The sequence below is a fragment of the Chinchilla lanigera genome, unplaced genomic scaffold (assembly GCF_000276665.1).
Source record: "Chinchilla lanigera isolate Chin_1 unplaced genomic scaffold, ChiLan1.0 scaffold00030, whole genome shotgun sequence".
Classification (NCBI taxonomy): domain Eukaryota; kingdom Metazoa; phylum Chordata; class Mammalia; order Rodentia; family Chinchillidae; genus Chinchilla; species Chinchilla lanigera.
The window spans coordinates 477,299-501,477 of record NW_004955431.1 but is presented as its reverse complement, the minus strand read 5'-3'; the positions used below and the strand labels follow the sequence as shown (position 1 = coordinate 501,477).

Sequence of the window (24,179 nt, the reverse complement as noted above, 5' to 3'; positions counted from 1 at the left end):
CCACATCACTGTCCCCACAGCCTCATTATGGTGAGTTTACTTCTGCTGTATGTTTAGTGGTTCCAGGTAAGTTTTAGTTCTAGAGAAAAAAAGTTATTATCCTGAGATAATGTATGTGATACATATTTCACCTAAACACACATACACACACACACACAGCAGTCACAGTCCCTTCTTATCCATGAAGGACCAGAACTCTGTATATACTGTTTTTTCCTATATATACACACGTATGACAAATTTTTATTTAAAAGTTACATACAGTAAAAGACTGACAATAATAAAATAGAACAATGCTATCAATATACTATGACAGTTATGTGAATATGGTCTCTCTCTAAAGAATCAAGACGGAGTATTTTTTAATATTTTTAGTATTTTTGGATGAGGTTGACCATGGGTAACTGAAATCATGAAAAGTAAACCCTTGGAAAAGGGGAACTACTGTACTATGTATCTGTATTCATTCTGATAGCTACATATACTTACTGTACAGGTTTTATATACATACAAATATACAAATTATTTATGGACATATACATATTTACAAAATATAATTGCTAAAATGTTTCAACAATGACACCTTATTGTGTGTGTGTGAGACACAAGCATCAGCCTTTGTATCAGATGGGTAAGTCAATCAGAAGGTGGTTTATACAAATGCAAAGTTTTAATGGCTGTTAAATCACAAAAGGAGAGATTTTGCACCGTACACACTGTGTTTTTATGGTACTGTCAGCCAGCCATACACATTTTATTACACATATACACAGTGTACAAAGATCTTGATGTCTTAGCCGTACAAGAACTGCATTTAAAAGAAAAAAAGGCCATTTTTACAAAATACTGAAGCTATTTGTATTACACAGTCAACATCCAGAAAATACTGAAAATTAATATCAAATGAAATATTTTAATTTTGAAAAAAATCTCTGAATACAATGATTACAGAGCTTCACACTGCCATATATACACAGAAAAAATATTTCAGGATCCTGCACTCTGAATGCCCATGCAGGTGCAGCAGTCTAAAATCTTATTTATATAATCAACCTTTGAATGTTGCTTAAATTGTGTACGCTCTTAGTCCCAAATGCCTTTCATCTTTTGCATCATTATGCTATTTGACAACACAGGTATTTGTTCAGTACAGGAAATATTAAAATATATTTTAAGTTAGGTTAAAGTGCACAGTACATTTGATAGAAAATAAATGTTAGCTGCCAATCTAAATGTCCACGCTCCGGAGCCCATCTTCCCTAGAGTGGAGGCAGCCCTAGCATCCCTTGACAAAGGTCTGTCTTCTATGCACTCTTCTGGGTTCACCTTTACATTTGCAAATTGTGCCTACTGCTGTTCTAGAAACCTCTAATGGCTTTTCACAGAGATGAAAGTGCAATCAGCATTCACAGGACCTTTAAGACTAATTTTGGGCCGAGCATAACTGCAATGTGAGTGCACATGCCTGTCACTGCCTGATAGAGGTTGTCCTGTGATGTGACGCCTCCTGCAACTCTCAGACTACTGCCAAAAGCTCCTCTCCCCAGCTGGCTCCTCTCCAGCCCTGTCTCCTGCGCACCTGCCTCCCCGCAGGCTGCTCAGTCTCACATATTCCACTTACTGAGCCTTCCTGGTCTGCTTTGGTGCTGCACAGAGCCACCCCAGCTCACGGATGACTCATTCGCTTCTCTCACTCACACCAAAGACTGTGAGTCTTGCAGGATTTTACCAACTACTTAAAAAACTCAACTAAATTATAATAAAACAAGCATACCTACATCTCAAAATCATTTCCTCTTTCAAAACTGGCAGTTGTAAGAAGTGCTCGTTTCCCGCTCCAAGTCCTATGTGCCTGAAACAATTTTTGGTCACTCAGTCGAAGCTTCTTTTAAAAATGTTTTTGGTTTAACAATAGTCTTTTAATCATCTCCACTTTCCTGTATCATTTCCTCATTATCTACCTTTGGTGCTAGACTCTTCAAGTTACAGTGCAAAATTATATTTCAAGACACACAATACTAACACATTACTTCTTTGTGTTAAAATGTGAATGTTTTGTGCATAGCAAAAGAAGTATGAATTCAAAAAATAACTGTTCACATTTTATCTTCAAGTTTAATGTCTTTTTTCCATCACAGCTATTTACAATTAACTTTGGGGTGCTCTTGACTTCAGTCAGTTCATTATATTGGGGGACAATAGGGCTGCTGGAATGTAGGAAACTGGATGGAATGCAGAAGTATAAATAAGACCAATGTTCCACAAACCGAAGTATAAAGAATGCCTCCCCAGAAAACAGTTCTTTGTCACAGAAGCACCTGTTTTTTGCTTAATTTTTTCTGAATCATATACACCAGGAAACATGATTACTGAGACCCAGAACTACTGCACACCAAAGAGGATAGAAAATAACTCAATATTTATAATAAAATAAAGTGTTTAACCACAAAAAAGCAGTAATAAAATAGTTTCCTAATTTACAATTTGCATCCAAAGGATGAATAACAACTCACTAATAAATAATATTTATATAAATATCTTGTATGTTGAAAATAGTTTTTTAAAAGGCAATGGTCTCAAGAAATTTCTTGAAAAATTTGGTGGTGAGAAACCTGATTATATCCCCCTCCCCCTACTAAATCTGTAACAAGTTTGGCTTTAACAAAACAGATGCGTCTTGCTGCAGAACAGCTGTGCTTGGCATTTGGATAATGGCAGGTGGTAAGTGTGGAAGGGACGACCGAGGTTGAAAAGGCAATGATGTGCTATTTAGTTCTCCACCAGCACCCTCACCGGCTTCAAGAGAATACCCGTCAAGTCTTAAAGCTGGAGGTCAGCTCTGAAAGGTGCAAGGTCCGCCCTTAGACTGGAAACCTTGGCAATGCAACCAGAGTGGGGGAACTGACAGGCAGCAAGTGGGGGACAGGGTGGAACAGGTCCCAGGAGTAGAGTCCAGCATCCCTGACGGGAGAAGAGTCTGAGCTGACTCAGAGGAGAGGGCTTGGTCTCATGTGAATAGCGTCTTTGTGACAGTGACATCAAGTAAGGCTTGGACGGTGATGCTCACTTTGACCAGGCCTTTTTCTTCAAGGATGTGATGGGGAAGACACAGTTTTTCCTAAAAGGAAGAAGAAAAAAGCATCAATGTTTAAATGGCCAGACTACTTCTAAACCCTGCCACATCATCCACAGGAATTAAGCTGTGCAGTGACTGATCACTTGGGCAAATCTTTCTTCCCTTGCGGTCAAGCACTGCAAAGACTTTCTCTGTCTGCACATGCAACGGTTGTTCCAGAAAGGCCCTTACCTCCCGAAATGTGCAGTAAATTTAAATGTTTGAGAAACCTTTACACTAAATAACAATCCTACATAGAGTCAGTTGGAAACCACAAACCAAGAATATAGTAACTTCTGTTCTTATAAAATAACATCACAAAAAAAAAACCACATTGCAAATAGCTTCTCATACATTTGAAAGGAACTCAATCTTTTGCAAAGACCACACACCAGTCTATTGACCATAAACCCTGATTTAATTCATTTTATGTCCTGTGGTGTCTGGAATGCAGGCATGTTGGGGGGCGGTAGCCTTTCTTCAGAGTTTAGGAACATCCTTAAATGTAAGTATCTTTAACCACAGCTCCAACAGCCTGTCTTAAGTCTCTTTTAAAAAACTGTCAAAGATACAAATGTCTTACTACTTTCTCATGTTGGATTTTTTTGCTCTTGGGAAATGTCCAGCATATACTACTCAGAAATGATCAGTTTGAGTCACCTCAAGTGTGCCGCGGCTGTCATGCTCTTCAAAGTTGTTTACAAAATAACACAATGAAATAGTCTGGCCTATTTGTCACTTGGCCCCAGTCTGACATCACATAATGGAATCCCCTTCCAAGGTACGTGTCCTTGGCCAGGAAAAGGCCCCATAGTTCATTCTCCCCTAGCTGCTTGACGATGTGCTCTCCATAGCTCGGTGGTCATTGTTTTCTTTTTAAATAGACAAATAAAAATTGTATATATTTATGGTAAGATATGATGTTTTAATGTAAGTATATATGGTAGAGTAGCTAAATCAAGTTAACTAACAAATACATTACCTCACATGCATTGTTTTCTTTTTGCAGTGCTGAGGGATGCTGAACCCAGGATGCCTAGGCAAGTGCTCTACCATACACTAACTATGGTCATCATCTTGTGCAAGAGATCTTCTGAGCTTATTCTTTCTATGTAACTGAAATTTCATATCCTTCCATCATCAGCTCAACCCCTGCTTCCAGGCCCTGGTAACCTCCATTCTATCTCAACTTCTAAAACATCAGCCTTTTTAGATTCACCATATAAAAGAGATCATGTAATATTTCTTTTTCTCTGCCTGGCTTATTTTACTTAAGATAATGTCTGCTAGGTGTATCCAGTGCAACAAATGACAGGAATTCCTTTTTCTTTAAGGCTCAATGCTACTGCCTTCCAGGAGGGTTTCAGCAGGATCTACACCAAGACCAGGTGTCTGGCGTGAAGCCAAGGGCTCTGCATGGGCCTGCTTCCTTCCACAGGACCCTCCTGCTGCTGCTTCAGTGCCAGACTCTCCACAAAGTAGCACAGACACAGGCATCCTAGGTGTATGAAGCGCTTCACAGGTGTGCCTGGCATCTCCCATCACTTTTAACACCATCTCACAGTATCAGTGGGTTCTGCATGCTCCCACCATCCTCCTATCCCCAGCTGTCCCTAACTTGTGCTAAATGCTGAGAATCTCAGACTTAGACCCCAAGCCTTAAGTAATGGCCACCTGTCAAATGATTCTTCAAAGCACAATTTAAACCAAAATTTCATGTAGCTACTATGTATCCAAATAGGATGATCTTGTAATTGGCTTGTCGGTATATGCTGCTTGTCAATGTATTGGCCAAATGTTAACATGAGAAAGGATGGAAGTTTTAGCTAAGCTCTGAGCCCTGAGCACTGAATCAGGCTGGAACGGACAATAACTCTTTTTTGTGGCACAGTCAGTGTCCATCCTTTCCTGCCGCTATCTGCCACAGGCTTGAGAAATCACCTGGAGCTGTCGTATCTTTGTTAAGGCTGGTTGCACAGGGGCAGAAACTCTCACTCTTACAGGTTTCAAGACACCCAAGTCAGTATCTAGGTTGGTAGGAAATTATAAATGGCTACTAAGTACAATTAAATTCCTGGTGCCAGGTATCATTTCAGGAAAACAAGTCTTCATACCATAGGCTACAATCAATTGAAAAATAAATAGTTGTAAAAAACAAAACAAAAAAAAACCCCTCCAAAACATTCTTCCCAATAATGGTGAATACTGAGTATTTTCTCAGACAAGTGGATAAAGAAGGATTTTCTGAGCTAAAAAACAAGAGAAATATGAAAAAAACTACAAAGGAAAAGATCATGTGTTCAAAAACCCAAAATGAAAAGATAGGGGCTGGGGATTTAGCTCAATGGCACAGCACCTGCCCAGCAAGCACAAGGTTGTGAGTTCAATCCCTGGTACTAAAAAAAAAAAAAAAAAAGATAAATAATAAGGGCTTTGTATGACACACAAACTCAACAAACCAGTAAAGATCAATCAGACGCTGGGAAAGGAACATGAACAGAAATTTTAAAATGAGGTATTTCCAGAAAGCAATGGAACAAGACATTTTGTTTCTCAAACTCAATGTGTATGTCTAGTCTGAAATATGTCTAAATTCTAGAACTAATATTTCCACAGAGCCTAATCTCTGCTAAGCATAGCTGGTGGGATAGAGGGTATCCTGGGTTCTCTAGTTAGGGACTGGTCTGGTCCCACAGATGCTGCTGGCTCTGCAGCTAGTCGTGGGGGGACAGAAGACTAGGGCTCTAGAGGGGCAGGAATGGGAAGAGCCTGCCACCAACAGGACATCTGGACACTTTTCAGACCGAGTAGGGTTATGTTTTCCCCAAGGCCAGTGTTTTCCCCAACAGTATTCCTCACCTTCCTGGTCTCTGTACTCCTAGAGGAGGAGCAGGGCTACAAGATGCTCCCCTCCCCATCTCCAGCTGCTCAGGAGAGTACAGATGTTCCTGAGCTTATGATGATATCACGGTCTGATAAACTCCTTTGGGCCCGAAGTACACCTAGCCCAGTGCACATCATGGCCCTGCTAGCCCACCTTAAACACTCTCAGAACACTTACTCCAACCTATGGTTGAGTAAAATCACCTAACACAAATCTTATTTTAAAATAAAGTGTTGAATAGCTCATAACATTTAATGAATAGTGTACTGAAAGTGAAAAATTTGCACCATCTTAAGGTGGAAGGAAATTATTGTTTGAATCATTGTAAATTGGGGACTATATGTAAGTAAAAGGAACACAGAGGCGTCCCTCATATCCTTCCTTTCTCTTTTCATTCAGATCCCCCAAAGCGCCCTGACGTGGCCCGGGAATACTCTGATGAGGTGGAAGTACTTAAGTAGACTAGCATAAAAGGACAGAAGTCTTATTTTAAAAATGTAGCAGTTCTGACTACTCTGTTGAAGGTCTGTGAAGACTCTGGGTATAGGCTGGAAGGATGAACAGAGGTATCTGTAGGGCTGGGGAGCGAGGGGACTGAGGAGTGGCCAAGAGTACTTCCCCTCACACTAGTCTTGCCACTCCATCTCTCCTGGTTCATCACTCTGCAGTGAGCCCAGAGGTTGGACTGGGGAGGGAAATGCTATAGAATTACTGCAGGACAAGGAATGGCACTGAAGAGAAGGGCCTTTGAAGGGTTAGGCAGGTGAGGTGGCCCCTCCAGAAGACCTGTTCTATGTAATGGACTGAAAGCAGAGATAGCTGTCCGTGTGCACTGACTTTACAGGGACTTAAACTGCACTCTTACAGGAGTCTAGAGGTTTTGTTGAGAATGTGGCAAGAGGCACCAAGCATATACACTGGCTTCCACTGGGGTGTGTGTGTGTGCGGGGTGTTAAAGCACACAGTGGAGTATTTCTTTTGTTGTCTCTTTAAAGCAAAGTGGAGTCATAAAGCAGCATCTTGCGTAAAAATAACACTTCTGATTCCCTCTGAGGAACTAAATACTTTGTGCTACTTCTCCAGAGGTGGAATCAATCAGGTTCGCCTACATTCCCTCTTCCTCCCCTCTTCTGAGCCATAGCACCAGGTTGAGAATGGGCAAGCAAGTAATAAAGGACTAAGTGCTCTGAAAGGCACTGGGTTATCTCCTTATATGCCTAGTACCAGTGCTACCGATGTGCACTGAATACTTCTTTCTGAGAATCTTGCAAAGTTGACACTAAGATCTCCACTTCATAGATGAGAAAACCAAAACCGAGAGTTCAAGTAACACGTCACAGTTGGGAAGTTCTAAATCTTACAGCCAGGGCTCTTCTTACAAGAGCCCTGCTTCCTATAAACTTTCTAAGCCCACAGTGAGGATGTTGAAACCGTAGTTACCACACAGGAAGAGCCCTCTCAGGCCTCCAAGTTCTTTGATGGCAAGTCCTATCCACCACATCAGGAGAGACCAGAGAGCCCTCAAGTCCACAAAAGGCATTAGTAAGCTCTGCCATGTAGCTCCTTTGGCTTCTCCTTGTCGTGAGGGACAGACAGCTCATCCTGCAGACAGCACATTGAGGGAGATGTCACTACCTGGCCCTCCTCTCCCTATAGTTTCTTATTCTCCTCAAGAGCCACATCCTACTTCCAGGCCAGCTGCTGGACTAAACTAAGGTCATTCATGCCACCAAATTTCCTTTTGTTTAGTCTACTTCTTAAGTGTAAAATTTGGGGACTAAATTATTTGAGCTATAAAACTGTCTGTGTATTATTTTAATGTAGGAAAGCCTTAAACTCTGTCTCAGCCAATGATGGTCAGTTTCTTCCAATGTGAAATGGAGACTATATCAACCCCTTATAGACAGAGAGGACTTTCTTGGCACTCTTCCCGCTACCCTGAAGCCAGGCCAATGTGTTGCTTTCCCCAGAATATATTGTTCTCTGCTCCACCTACACCTTCACTGTCCTCTCCCTTTCCCTCTGTCCTTTATCTGGCTATCCCCACATACCTTCTAAGTTTTAATGCACACATCACTATCACAGGGAGCCTGCACGGTCCCCCATACCTCCTCAGAGTCACATCACCTTCCCCTCTGTTTTGCAGAATGCTGTACGTGACTCGTCCCAGGACTTCATCGTCTTTTTCTATGGATCTGATAAATCAGAGGTTCATATCCTATGACCTGCTGGCTAATCCAAAGCACAGCTTTTGCCAATAGTTTTACTGGCACACAGGCACATCCACTGGTTTATGTATTGTCTATGGTTATAGCTATAAAGGTAAGCTGAGTAATCATAACAGAAAGCACATGTCCTGAAAAGCCTAAACTATTTACTATCTGGTCCTTTTCAGAAAAAGCTTGCTGAGCCCTGGTATGAACTGTAAAGTCTGGGGACAGCGCCTGGGCCTGTCACCTTTTATCCCCAGGGCCTCTGCTGCGACCTTCTACAGAGTGCTCGCTCAATAGCTGAGGGATGAACCAGACACAAGACTGAACCAAGCTGCTATAAAAAGCCAAGGGACCGAACCCGAAGTCTTAAGAATAAGGCACACAAACATTCTGTATGTTAAATCAGCTGTTTATTGAAAACTAATTTTAAAGTCTGAAGACTGATTTTTTTGGTACCAGGAATTGAACTTAGGACCTCATTCTTGCCAGGCAGGCACTATGCCACTGAGCTATACTCCTGGCCCCTGAAGCCTACTTTTTATAACAACGTCTCCTAAAATAAAAGCATACTAGAGCGTTTATCATGGGTGAAGGCTGTAGCTCCATGGCAGAGCATGTGCAGAGCTCTAGGTTCAATCCCATGTACTGGGAAAAAACCCAAAAACTTGAAAATCTAAACAAAACAAAAATTTTTCATCTAACCCATAACCACTTTACCAATCTCAGGCTCCTGAAATTTTAATACATCATCTCTACTTTTCCCCGTGAGGGAAACACCCTTCATCCTGACATGACTCACAAGGAGGTTGATGTGGGCTTTAGAGATTAATTTTTTCTAAACAAACAAATAGCGTGAAGATATTAACTGCCTTTATTTTTCTACTTTCACTGATGAAAGTCTACTCTGCTGTCTCACTTTGGGATTCCATCACCAGCCCCATTTCTTGAGTGTCTTTCCGGCAGGAAAACGAGACGCAGAGGAACCAGAGGTCCAAGCAAAAGAACCAGTAGAAATAAGTTCGCTGTCACAGATTTGGGAAACCCTGACATTGAATGGAGAGTTGCCCGCAACTGGAGAAGTGGAGAAAGACAACACAAATGGCTATGTCAGAAAGAAACTGTCAATCAACAGTTCTCTCTTTATATCAGGTATTAGAAGGAAGTACTAACAAAATGGTATTTCTTGCGAGAAGATGGAGATTTTGTATGTATAGTAAGTCACACAATTCAATTCTTAGCAAACTCCCAGCCTCTACGTTGGACAGCAGGTGTCCCCACTCAAGCTGCAGTAGCATCATGTTGACACATGAACTGGTTGGCATGGGTACCTTGAAAAACCTCAGAGAAACTCAACATTGTGAATAGCAATTAGTGGCTTGGCAAGGAAAGTTTTGCCTAAAGGGCTAAATTAATTGTGTTCTGTTAGTTACAATACTACTTAATGGAAAGATAGCATCCAGCAATCCCAAGAAGAGCAGCACATTAGATTACAGATAAATTAATGACAAGAAAAACAAAAGTGCCCACCGAGTCCTGTGGATGCAGGAATTAAAATATAAATGTAGCTAGAGAACTATGTCATTTCAACCCTCAGAATTAAACCTTAGTGTTATATGGTTTTCTACTCAGTTTTTATTTATAGTATTTTCTTTCTGGTGGCAACCCAGTTATGTTTACTCTTTTTCTCCATTTCCGCCCATAAAGAAGAGGAAAAATCCAACACTGGTGACCATTAAAGGCGAGCCTCTGCATGGCAGAGCTGGGTGGAAATGCTGAGGGCTACTCTGGGTACAGTGAATAAATATAAGGGGCCAATAAACCTTGGAATAATCATCCAAAATATGTTTATTAAGCAACTTATGGCTCAGGCTGCTCACCAGACACTGCACAAAGGGATTTTATTGTTACAGACAGACGAGTACAAAATAGCACCAAAGGCAATTCAGTACTATACATACGTGGGTTATATAGGTACAACTGAAATTAGATACTTTCTACATACCCTGTATTTCACCAGTCAACATAAAGTCAGGAGGAAAAAGCTCAGATAATACATTATTACAGAAAGAACGCTTTCTGTTAAAAAAATCTTATCTGATTTAGCAGCAAGGAATCTGTATAAGTATATTCCTTTTACTATGTGGGTTTTTCATAATCTCAAACTTCCTGGATTCATGAAGATGTTCAGAAAAATAAGATTACCATCTTAGGATCCATGTCTGAGGTGTGTTTACATCTCAGTAAAGTAGTAATTTATACTGAGGAAATTAACTCCATCATCCTCCCAACCTAAGAAACATCATTAAGCAAACAGGATGTAAAATGAAGGACAGAGACTGACTTGACCCTGGACCCTGGAGCAGCGTCTTCACATATCATAAACAGACGTTCCCAAATCTGGGGATATTTTGGCTTATGTAAGATTCTAACTCTTTTCTTTTAATTGTAAATTCATTACATTGCTCCAAAAGTGGATATAGTTGATACATAATTTTAATCTAAAAGTAAAGCAGTTGGCTAGCTAATATCACCAGAAATCAAAGATTAAATGGAAATTTCAAGTAATTAGAGAAAGTACATTTTTCTAAAATAAGAACAATCTTATTGTTGGCTCCTGCCATAGTAACCCAAGCCTCGGGACCAAGAATGTTCCATGACTCATGGCTTTATTTGAAAATGAATACAGTCCATTTCATTCTGGACCTGCAGTTCTTATGTGACGTAGCAAAAAGGAAAATGATCCATTACATTATTCAGAAATAGAAATCCCTTCTGGAAAGTGCTTTACATAGAGACTCAGGGTAGACCTAACAAGGAAGAAGCACACGTACACAGAAATGGATGTGTAAGCGATTCCTCCAGGTGGCACTCTAACAGGAAGGCGCCTCCTTCCTTAGAGTGCTCCTGCCAAGGGCAGAGGACGTGCTCAGGGCTCAGGAAGCAAGTCAGTGGTGACCCCTCCTGGTCCTCCTAAGTGATCCCTTTGTAGGAGACCAGGAGGGACCCAACTAAATGGCCAGCGAGCAGTCATCCTTCAGAACATACTTTCAATTTGGTCAACATTAAAGAGTTTTATAGGTCAAACTGGGACATGTTGGTTTCTTGCCTCCTTTGCAAGGTAACACCTCTAAAGCTCAAATGCCCGGCCCTGAATAAGGAATGGAGTTAAGTCATGTAGTTTCCACATGCTAAATGCCATCTGTTCCTGTCCTGAAGCTCTCTTCTCCTTGCCCAGGGCAGCAGAAGCTTGTGGGACAGAGAAGAGGACCTGTATGGCATTGCTGCTGACACTGGAGGACAGAGTATGAGGTACAGGCATACTTTGCCATTGTTTTTCAGTGAGGAAGAGAAATTACAGAATATAAACTGCATTCTACAAAGTTTGTGCTTCTGGAAAAATCTGATTTGTAAATATTCAGCTTCAAAACTCAAGAGAGAACTGAAGAGACGACAGGGATGGGAGTGTGCAAGGCAAGGCTCAGATGGAGCAAGGAGCCTGTAATGGACCAGGTGCCAGAGCAGAGCGTTTAGATGCACATGCAGACATTAGGCAGACAGAGCATTCCAGCAGTAAGTGATATAGATCAGCACTATAAGGAGAGCATGGACAAGACAGAAGCCTATAAGGTCCCGGGAGCGGAGGGCAGAAGTTGATTGTGGGGGTTTCTCCCCGAGTGCCAGCAGAGTGTCAATAGTCTTTCGAACGTGACGAAAATCCGACTGCAGGATGTCAAACGGAGAGCAGAGGTCAGCCTATTCCGAGGGCAGCCATTAGAACAGAAAGAGACAGTGCATACAATTAAAAATACACGGAAGAACAGCTGGAAAGAAGCACATATTTTTGGTTACTAGCAAATGGCAAGGAGTAACCCCTTAGTTCAAGCAGGTCAAACCCTCTCCACCATCAGAGACTTTTAATCCATTACAAAAGAAAAGCAGAATACCCAATGTGTCTTATGCAAATAGGACGAAGAAATTCTGCACCAAGATTTTAACTATTAAGAAGCAGCTTATTCTGTAAGTTATGTATCATCCTGGCATTCAAACAGTTTTAATATTCAAGTGGTATCACATGCTCCATAATGGCATAAAAAGAGCTTTTCACTTGGGACATTTAGCACTTAAATGTACTAAAGTAAAAAAACCATAAATTTTATAGTTTAACCCTCACTTCTCCTTACTAGTCTCTTAATGTATCTTTTATGCTATTCTATACAGACCGCTTCTGAAAGTTAATACAAACCTTTAGTTTGTTTTTTAGAACTGTTGATAAACTCTGGAGAATACTAGCTCTAATTATGTCTTTACATGTCTCAAAAGGTACACTAAATTTTGTATTTTTATACCTAGACATTAAACAAAGGCCTATAGGGAAGTTCTGGGATGCATAGTTACAATCAAAGTAAATCCCTACATAGGGTTATTATGTAAATTCCTTCACCACAGCACAGGGATGGTGAGGGGACCAGGCCTCTGTGTGTCAGCAGTTTGACAGTCACCATGCAGGAAGGTAGAAGCCCGACTCCCTCAACTAAATGCAAATCCTAGACGCTCAGTTTTCTGAGTTGGCCCGTGGCAGCCTACTGCTGTTAGGAAGCAGCTTTCTGAAGCACTGAATTCCTGAACCAGAATTTTAAACAATGCGTTTAAAATTTACAAGATTACAACTGATATGATAGTAAGAAAAGCTGTGGTGTTTGCTTCCAAGTTAAACAAGGAATGAAAATATTTGTGATAGATTTCATAAATGCAGCTTTACTTTCAAATTAAGCAAAGCATTTAAAATATATACAACATATATTTTTACATACTTTGCAGCAGTAGTGTCCCTTTATTTTAGCCTCCTTGCTAGGCAGATACAGATCACAGAGCAACAGACAGATGATAATGGTTGTTTTTCTTGTATCCTCTGAAGTTAACTTGATACTCTCCAGTAAGTAGGAATAGTATAATATCAGATGAGTTGAAGAAGATTTAAAATATTCAATTTTACTTATGAAGGTTGAGATCCTCTTAACAAAAGACTTTTTAGGATTAGTGAGTCATGTTATATCTATTCAGATCTTGCATGTTTTCTCAGTGGATCTGGAACAATCAAGCTTTTACTAGTCATAGTTCTCCCAAGAATTAATATGGCCACACATAAACTGGATTTCACTGGAAGACAGATGTTGGTCAAGAATTAACAGATGGGAAAACAACTAAGAAAAGTTTGCCATTGCAGTAAGAAGTTTTTATTGCAGTGTTGTACATAGCCAGTGAAATCTGAGCAAAGCAGACAGGAGACAAAAGGCTTAATAAACACACAATTTTCACAAAAATAGTATTTCCATGTCAAAAGCAAACCATTCTATATCCAGCAAGTATTTCAATACATTTCCCAGAGCCCTATGGAGCATGTTTGGTCTGTTCCCCAGCAGGGGCATCAAACCATCTTTGCAGTTTTCAAGATACTTATTCACGAGTATACTGCTCAGGGAGCGGACAACACAGACCATTCTTCTCATCCAGGAAATAGTTTCATGCTGTCACAGAAGTTGGGCTTAATTACAGTGGTTAAGACATACAGTCACAGCTTGTGGTGATTTACATTAAATTATAGTCTCCAAAGGGAAACAAAAGGGTCTTAGCCTGGTTGGCAGGCAAAAAAGTGAACCACTATAATTAATGTAAAGAAGTGGGCTGTTATGGCCACATGAGACCCACTTGCTAATTCAACCTGTATCACTGGGCCAAAGGCCATCTTCTCCAGCCCTCTCAATAACACTATGATGCAAACTGAGGAAACTCCTAGGGAAACAGGATTTTCTGGTCTTGTGCTTTCTAAAACTTAGCCTGAATGAGAAGGATTTCAAGAATATACTTTTTTTATTTCTGAAAATTAAAACTGGAAAATACTTAAAAAGAAAGATGTGAAGAGGCAAAATGTCATCATGCATTTGTAGAGCATTTATAATTACTAGGGGCATTTGGAAAACAGTTAATCACTCAGAACCTTCAAAGGCAAAGGAGGACGCTGACTCCCATTATAAAGAACCAAACCACAACTTGCAGAGGTTAGTGATTTGCTGAGAGTATACACTGAGATAGCTATTGCTATTACCAGTGCAGCTGAGATTATTATTAAAGAATGGCTCAGTTTCCCCAAATATTATAAACACAAACAGAAATGCAGTCAGATCTGATAACAGGTCTAGTTTTTATAGAAGTTCTGGGTACTATATCATCTAAGTTCTAAGAGCAAACCCTATCAAGGCAGGAATCTCATTTGGAAAGTTGGAATATATTTAATTTATTTAAATGTAATTATAATTTTAAAAGTCAATAGGGTGGTACCTTAGTGAGCTGGTTCTGGAAGGCTCTTTTCAAATAGATGACAATGGATTGCCTACTTTATGGACTTACAGCATAACTCCAATATTAGTAATTTTTTGGGGATTCTGCTTCTAAAATGATTTATTCTTAACTATGCACATATGAAAGGCTGTCACCGGAGGTGACCAATAGACATTCAAATGGGAAAGGATGCTTAAGTGAATAAACATACTACCAGTCCTGAAAGGACACTGGGCCACCCAGATGGCAGCAAGTGGCCACTGACTGTCTGCTACTCACTACCACTCCCTGCCCCTAATCTGCTCTTTTTCTGGAGATGAAGGGCTGGGAAGCTAGAAACAAACCACAGTTCTACTTTGAGTCCCTCCTCCCACAAAGAAGGCAAGTCTGTTAACTAGGTACTAGATGCTTAAAGAGTTCTGAGACTAAGGCTGCTTATTTAAAATTGAGTAGAAAAATTTCCCTGGTAAACCAAATAAATACCTATTTTCTGTGGCCATAAATGGCAACAAAAACCCCAAGGCCTAACTAGACTCAAATTTTCAGGTGACAAAGAAGCTGTCCTGAAGGCAGAAGCCCACTAAGGATTCAGAAGCCCATGTCTGAGACCATGAGGAAGCAACCACAGAAGCCAGTCAGCTGCACAATCTGAATACCTAGCATCAACACCACAGAGGGTGTAGACGGTGCCTACAGTTCTGAATGCAGCCCACTGAAGAAACCACACTTACAGGGAAGCCACTCTAAAACCATTCTTTCCTACCTGCCTATAAAAAGGGGGTTTAACATTCCACTGAAGGACAGTCTCACCCACAACCCTCAACCCTTCATTTATTCAGTGAACTTTTGTACAATCCTGCCACATCCTGCACAGACACAGTTCCTGAACGTTCAACAAACCACAGTCTGTGATTCTGTGGTTCTAGCGCTGAATCACACATAAATGTTTCATGAACCTTGGCCAACCCTGGGGAAAATATCTGGGATTATGTTCATGGGGACTTCTAAAGAAAATATAATAAACTATAATAATCAGAACAATTTTAAAATTGCTTCCATACTACCACAAGACTTTACATGTAATCAGTTAGCTAAATCTGCTCAGTTGCTGTATTTCACCCATATGTGCCTTCAGTACACTGCTTACCCTGACTTATTTTGCAGTTTCAAATGATGATTCTACTACAGGACGATGTAAACTAAATGTTTAGCTTAAAAAATACAAAACTCAAGATATTTATGGATTGTGTATAAGTATAGATAAGTTATGGACAGAGAAGAAAGCAGAGAAAGCCTGTAAATTAAAGACAATGCTGATTACTGGGAAATCAATACATATGACCTAAATAATTAAGTCTGATGGAATATGAAAAATAATGATATAAATCCTTTGTATTTTTAGTACCAGACTTTTAAAGTGTCTAATTGCAGATGGAGAATCTCAGCAAGTACTCTTGTGATGCAATTATCTTTTCTAGTGTAAATCATCAGTTGTACCAGGCCACATGTACACTGCAACACTGACCCTCTTTAGTGAAAGGCGTATACATATCTAAGATCAAAGAGGTCATCCAATCCCACAATTCTGCATCATATTTTCGATGGAAATATTTCCACATGCATACTCTGAGATGAAAACATGTTGGTTGGAATATACAGAGAGATTTACCAATTGCTTTCCAAATGAGAACTTATGGTTTCCCATGAGAATATTTCTTTTTACATTAACATTCTCACTCGAGAATTTCAAGTACTCAGACTTTTTCTAGTAGCACTGTCCTTAAATTAACTCTAGACACCCGTAAACTGCTGCTGCACTGTCCGTCATGATGGAAATTACACACACATACAAATACAAACACACAACTGAAGACTTGAAAAATCACTTAAAACCTTAAAAATAACTGCAAAAATATCCTAAGTGACATATGACATACTTCTTACTAGTTAACTGGGACACTGGCAAAAAAGGTAATCTGCTTCCTCTATTTCAACCTTCTTGGGAATTATTAGTTACCTATAACTGTGAGAGACGCTATGCTGGCATAATTCAGAAATTATATAAAATTTAATTTTCTTTCTCTTAACTTAAAAAGGAAATTGCATTTACCAACTTTTACTCATAGTAAATCTCATTTTGTATCACTATAAGCCAAAAAACATTGATGAGTTTAAAATAATCACAGGCTTAAATCACAATTTATCAATGCTTTCTAGCACAGACAAGAATAATTTATCATCCAAAACCTGGCATGAGACTTTGGATTCACATATGAAAAATTTCAAATTAATTTGTGACAAATTCACATATTAAAAATTACTTATTTTGACAGAAATAAGTCATTAGAAAAGATAAGTATTTTCACAAACATTTGAAACCAAGAATGTATATACAATACTAAAGTGTGCACAGACAATCCACACACACAGATTAACATTGCTGAAAGAGGAATTGATCACAGACATTTAGTCTATCACATAGAAACTATGCTCTTTTAAAAGATGAATTTATTGACCCAGCTCTGACATAAAGATGCTTTAAAAATGTTCTTCTTTTCCTCAAACAACATTAGAATCCTGTCCCTAACCCACCCATGTCTAAAGTCCAAGAAGCTAAGAAAAAAGTTGAGAAGAAAGAAGAGAAATGCTGAGGGGAGGAAAAGCATTTTTCACTTTAATAGCTCCTACAGTTAAGTAAAATTATATTCACATACTCAAAAAGAGTTATTTCATGATAGATTAAGTTAGATTAAGTTACTTTTTCCCGGGGGGCACTAGGAAAGTTACAAAGTCATAATTTCTACCCACTTCTGTTTATCACAGTGATGAGAAACTTCTCAACTTATATAGTACCTCCAAATTCTGAACAAAATGCCTCATGTGCTCCTGAAAAATTATTTTATGTTACTAAAAGTAAAGTCTTTAAAAGTCCTTGAATCAACCATGTGCCTGAAGGCAAGGCTGGGGCTGAGCTTGGGCGAGGGAAAGAGTAAGAGGATACAGAGTTGGGCTAGCTACAGATGACTGCCAGTAGCTGACAGCTGACTACAACAGAAAATATAAAAATAAACAAACTGTGAAGCAACATATAAACATCATTATTAGTGATAATAATAATTTTAGTACCCAGTGTTGGTTAGTTTGATTCACATACTCGAAATGCAACTGTAATGAATGAAAATTAATAATCAGGAGGCAACTACAGGTCTTTGATTAAGAGTTTTGAATAAGGAATACATTAGCTCCAAAATGCTGCTCTGTGGAACTCACTCTCACAGACTCATCACTTTCTGCTTTTAAAGAAGCTACCGAGTCTAATTAATCTAGCTGATTAAATTGTTTGCAAGTGTGGAATTTCAGAATTACTTCAAAACCTTAAAGAAATTATTTCCCCTCTGTTCTTAGAAATAAACGCAATGTGTAGTTATTTTAATTTCACTACAATAGAACAATTTAAATTTAAATTTTATACCATCTGTTCAAGATTAGTCTCTGAGAAAGGATGAGACTGAAAACACATGTACAAGAGTTATAGCTATTCACTGATTGAAACACACAGATACAATTTTTACTAAAGTATGGTTATTTGAACTAAGTTTGATGTTACCTCTGGTACTCCTAGTTTTCGGCATGCTTCTAAAAAGTTTTCCACATTTCTTCTGCATTTAGCCATGCTAAGTTTGGGCTGTAAATGCAAATATACAGAAATAATGTATTATTAAATGAGAACACAGGGAAAAACTTGAAACACCTTCCTGATAAATATTAACATTCTCTGCTTAGTTTCCTTACAAAGGAAAGAAAGAATCAGGATGAATTCCAACAGTCTAGCACAGAGGCTGTTTTGTAAAGACTGATTTTATCCTGTTAATAGCGAGAATGAAATGACTCTAATTTTATCTTACACGGGCATAAACCCATCAACATTAAAATCTCAATCTTCACAGCATTTATTTATTTAAGATGCCTCCCCCATACAAAAGAAAAGAAGCCTGTCGCCATGTGGAACAACTCAGTTTGGAGGCTAAGCAAATATTCTCTTATCTTGACTAGAGGCAAAGTTGTGCCCCTCCTCCTGAGCTGCATACAGACGAGGCAAGCAGCTGCCTGGGTGGTTCCGCCCATACCCCTAGCATGTAATGGGATAGCAGGGATAGGATGCCTCTAGGATGCCCTGTGCAAACAGGAAGAAGGGACCAGAGGACGGGACATGGGAATAACAGAAGAGCAGGTTCTAGATAAGGCAGATGGCATCAAGAGGCATTTTGTTACATGCAAATCTCAGCTTTTGTCTCTGATCCTTTGGGCCCACTATCTTCTGTCAATTACTTATAGTTTCGGAAGGTCTGTTGTGAAACTCCAGTGATGCTTCCCATTATTCCAAATACTTAGGGTCAGCCCAGGGCACGTAATGGATGGTGTGTTTCAATCTACAGACCAATGATTTCCATCTCTGGGATTGAGGGAGGACCTAGTCTAAGACTATTGCCTAGGTTTAAGTAGAAAAGTATTTGAAACAACCACAATATTTAATTGTCAAATATTAGTTAAAGAATTCTCAACACTGCTCAAAGAATAAAAATTATACCAATTGAGATGCCAATGTTTTGCTTATCAAATTCTCAAAAACTGAAGAAACTCATTTTTCTCAGCAAAGCTTTGCTGAGAACCAGGAGACTATGGCAAACAAAAGCAACTCAAGAACAGAAGTAGGACTTGAAAACTTGGCTGAAGCTATGTATTATTGGAAGTGGAATTTAAAGGAAAAGCACAAGAAACTGTTCAGAAGCACTTTTCTTTCCGCACATCTGGATGATCTTCATGGGCCTGCAGGTACCAGGATAAAGCAAAACTGGCCCCATCTACTCTTTTGAAGTGTTTTAGTTATTGGATCAGTGAAAAAAATTAACAAGCTATGTCTGACAAAAAAAAAAAAAAAAGAAACTCAGTTTTCTAAGGAACAGCCTCTTAACATATGGGCAAAAACACCGACTCTTCACCACTGTATTCTCTCAGCTAGGGATAAAAAAAAAATGGACATTACTTTCAGGAATATAAAATTAGAATGTGTAATGCTGGCAATAACACCAGTAGGAAAGGCACTCTCACCTACTGCTGATGATACAAACACAATTTATTTATTGTTTACTATGTGTCAGACAGTGTTCTTGGTGCTAAATCAAAAGACACAATTCTTCTATCACTTAGCTTTAGCACGGTTGGCAATATTAACAAGTTAAAAGAAACTGTAATAAAACATAGAATAGTTCTTAGTTGTGATGGGGTTGCTATAATGGAAAATACAAGCCCCAAAAGACCCAGTGCTAAGGAGTCAAGGATGGTTTGCCACTTGAAAAAATTGAGGGGAGGAAATTGGGCGTTAGTGATGCCAAAGGGCCAAGATGTGGGGGGCAAATGAGGAGCAGCTTTCCAGGCAGAGAGTGGCCTGTGCCTGACTGCAGTCAAGAGATACTGGCACAGACCAGTGACAGGATGCAGGTTCTGAGGCCATAGCACGGCTGGGCTGTCAAAAATAGCTTCAGGATGAATAATTTTTGGTAAGGGGACACTTAGAAACAAACTGCACTTCTAAAGAGGAAAACTACAATAGTATAAAGTACGTTACAGTTATTAAAACAGATATTTAGAAATAATTTTTATGATGGGGAAATACTTAGGCTTTAATAATAACTTTTAAATACTACGACTAAATGGTATCTATTACAGGCTCCAATTTAAATATACAGAAAATGTTAATAGTAAAGAAAATAAAAGGTTAAGAGTAATTGTCTTTGAAAGCAAGATAAAGGGCAACTTATTTTTCTTTTGTTTTACTCTCTTTTCTCTTTTTCCCCAACTAGGTATTATTTCTCATTATTTTTTCAATTTACAAAAAATTTCAAAGAGAAAAAAACAAACGATTTCTAAACTAATTTAGCATTTTTCCTGAAAAATTAATAAAATATACAAAGCATATAGGTTCATGACTGGTAGTGTCCTCTAGCACCTTGTAAAATGATAGTTCTTGTGAAATCATAGTTATACCTTCCAGCAGGAGGCTGAGGAGGCCATAGAATCTCTCACAGAATTTGGGACAAATAATTAAATGAGAATTTCACATGCAGCTCAGACAATTTTATGGCAGTTTGAACTCCATTTGCAGTAGGTTCTGGAAAATTTCATATTGGATTACAGGGTGGAATTTACTATCCCACATTAAGGCTGCTAGAGGCAGATTTGAAAGAGGTGCCAAAGTGGTCTTTTTTTGCTGTATGTTTTCTGAGCCAAAAAAAGTCAAGCTTTTAAAAGGAAAAACAACACTATACAAAGGAAACTGTTGAAATGGGGTCATAGGATAGTATATCTACTTCCAAGGGAAAACAAAATGAGATAAATAATACCATAATGAGGCTTTCCTGGGAAGACAGGCAGAGAAGAGAGTGCCTCAGCAGCTTTTGCTTAACATTCAGATAACAGTGCAGCACTTCATGAACTCTGCACAGTTCCTTGAGATCAGAGGTTCTGAATTTTGAAAATGTGCTCTATATAAACAATAATGACATGAATGCTTCATACTTATGTGAATACCCTCCTCTTAAGAACATGTCCATTACAGAGAAGAACAAATTGAGTTAAAGACAGGATGTATAATTTGCCCCAAAGTCATATGGCATTTAGAAGTAGACCCAGAATTTTAATCCAAACTTTTTGTTCTTAGCCCTTAATCTCTTCTGCTTTTCCCAACACACAGCAAAAAACTGAGGAGAGACTGCTTTTCTGTCTCTATATAGGCTTTAAAGACAAACTTCTCCCTAGCTCCTTCCTTCTGACCCAAACAACCAGAGAATGGACTCCGGAGCGCTCTCTGGCCTGAGCCATACCCTGTGGCATCTAGTACCAGGACCCCACAGGGGATCTGACTGCCCCTACAGGGAGGATGAGAGTTTAGGCAGTATCAATAGAGTCCTATTCTGCCCACCATCTTCAACGTGTCCCCGAACACAGTTAGTGACTGGCTGATTGACCTCTGCCTTGACATGCCAATCATATTTTTCAGAGACTGCACATGTTTACAGGACTATCCTAAAATCCCCAATGATAAAAAAGGAAAGAGAGCCCACGTTGAAGGGCAGTATCAACCAAAAGGAGCTTTCTGTAAAGACTTCTCACTGTTTGAATAACCTTGTGTGAGAAATGGACTTTTATGTTCCTAGATGTTCTAACTTTATGTTCCTAAAGTTAGCAGTAATTTCAGTCATTTCTTTAAACTTGATATCTGAAATAAAGCTAATTTCTACAATTTACACATTTACTTTAATATTCTCCCTTATTAGTGAAAATGTTGCTTCATTCAGAGCCATTCTGTTCTTCTTTATGTGGGTCCATAAAGAAGGGACTGGAGCGGGGGCCAAGTTACACTGGCATTCTTAACCAACCACACTAAGAGTCTGTCTCATTCAGAGTTAGTTTCCCTTTAGATAGTGTTACTTACAACTGCCGGGGAGGGCACATGGATGCTTGCAACAGACCGCGGGCGGATGTGGTTGACCAGGTGGCAGAGGACCACGCCATCCATGAGTGCTGCCCCTAAGTCCTCATGAAGAGTGACCTTCAGTCTCATCTCGATACTCTGTGAGAGAAACAAGAAAGCCAGTTGCTAAGCACACCCTCGAGTAAAATACAGTCACATATATTTATTAACTGAGCCACCAGTTTTGTTTTGGGGACAAGAGTAAGGTAAGAACGCTCAGATAACACTGACATTATTTCAGTTTTTTTCAAATAATACACAAAATCTCTCTGTACAGAGCCAAATTTAATTGTATCTACAATTTTTTAATCAGAATTAAAAAATGATGGAATCACTCTTGAGTTCAAGTTTTTCTGGCCCTGGATATGAAAATATGCAAACAATGAATTCTTCACAGAGTAGAAGAGGGATAAAGGGAAGTTTTTCTCATAGATTTTATTTTAGTTGTGGTATCAATTACTGTCTTTTAAAAAAGATTTTAAAAAGATTTATTTGTTAATTTTGAGGCATTCTAGATTCATATGCAGTTATAAGAAATAAGAAGATTCTATGTGCCCTGTGTAGTTGTCTCCAATGGCAGTGTCTTGCTTTCTTTTCTCTCGTTGCTAAGAAAAATACCTGATGCCCAGAATTAAGGTAGGAAAGGTTTATTTAGCTCACAGTTTGTGGAGGTTTCAGTCCATGCTTGGCTGGCTCCAAGGCAGGGTGATACATGGCAGAGGGCAACAGTTCATGACAGCGGAAGATAGCAAATGCAGCAAGAGCAAAAGGGAGGAGTGGCAAGCAGCCTCTTTTCCTCTCTTACATTGTATGCAAACTACCCGCCACAGGGCAGGTGTTGCACTCACATTTATAATCCCAACACTGGACCATGAATCAATCATAAACTCTAGAATCCCGCCCCATGCCTGAATGAGGCTTTAGGGGGACATGCAGACACAAACCGTAACAGGCAGCAACTTGTAAAACCACCATGATACTAATGGTAAGAAAGCCAAGGTGGACAACATTCCCATCACTGAAAGGATCCCTCCAGCTGCCCTTTTATGTCATACCGACTGCTCCCCATCTTAAAAAACTCTCTGCCATGTTCTCTTACTCCTTTCCTTCAGCAACTCTCAATATGAGTTTATTTTTATTTTTTAAATTTTTTTTATTTTTAAAGATAAAGAAAAAAACACATTAACAAACAAACAGACATAAACAACACCCAAACAATAGAAGCAATACTGAGTTTCAGACACGGTGATAGAAAATTAATAATAGATATTGTATATTGTATTATATATTGTACATACTGTTACCTTCAAATTGGTTACTCAGTTAAACAAATATAGGCATTTAAGGTTGATCAAAAATTAAACATTACCTGTTCCTTTCAATAAAGCAACAGAAGTCGGTAGTATGACTCTCTCAGTTACCGTGTGTGTGTGTGTGTGTGTGTGTGTGTATACATATATGCATACATACATATATATATTCATATTTTTTCCCTTCTTTCTTTTACTCTTTTCCCTCATCCCAGTTATTCCCTCCCTTTGAACAGTTTCTTTCCCTTTCACAATATCTATTATACCTTTCAGATTTTATTTACTCTTTCAGGTTTCTATACTAGTGAGACAATATGGTATTTACACATGCAGGTCTGATTTATTTCACTTCTGAGTATGGAACATTTACCTATGAAAGCCTCAAGTTTATCTTTCTTTACAGCTAAGTAATATTTCATTATGTAAAAATACCACGTCTTTTTTATCCATTCCTCAGTGGATGGACATTTGGGTTGCTTCCACGATTTAGCTATTACAAACTGAGCAGCTATAAACATGGGTTCACATATATCACCATAATATGATGCTTGCAGTTCTTCTGCAAAAATACCCAAAAGGGAAACAGCTTGGTTGAATGTGATCTCTAGTCTTAGTTTACTGAGGAAACTCCAGACTGATTTCCACAAGGGCTGCACCAGTCTATACTCCCACCAATAGTGGAGAAGGGTTCCTTTTTCCCCATAGCCTTGCCAGCATTTGTTATTGGTTGACTTCTTGATGATAGCCATTCTCTCTGGGGTGAGATGAAATCTCAGTGTTGCTTTAATTT

General features: G+C 39.1%; 1 protein-coding gene across 1 annotated transcript in view; it reads right to left on the bottom strand.

Moving 5' to 3' along the window:
* Positions 1–209: 209 nt before the first annotated feature.
* Lrch1 (leucine-rich repeats and calponin homology (CH) domain containing 1) overlaps positions 210–24,179 on the bottom strand; it is a 96,694-nt gene continuing 72,724 nt past the window's right edge. Inside the window, exons 18-20 of the mRNA XM_013515721.1 lie at positions 22,041–22,178; positions 18,156–18,233; positions 210–3,118 (exon numbers count right to left, since the gene is read on the bottom strand). Coding sequence (XP_013371175.1) covers positions 3,008–3,118; positions 18,156–18,233; positions 22,041–22,178 — 327 coding nt within the window. The 3' untranslated portion in view covers positions 210–3,007. The remainder of the gene's footprint in view (positions 3,119–18,155; positions 18,234–22,040; positions 22,179–24,179) is intronic.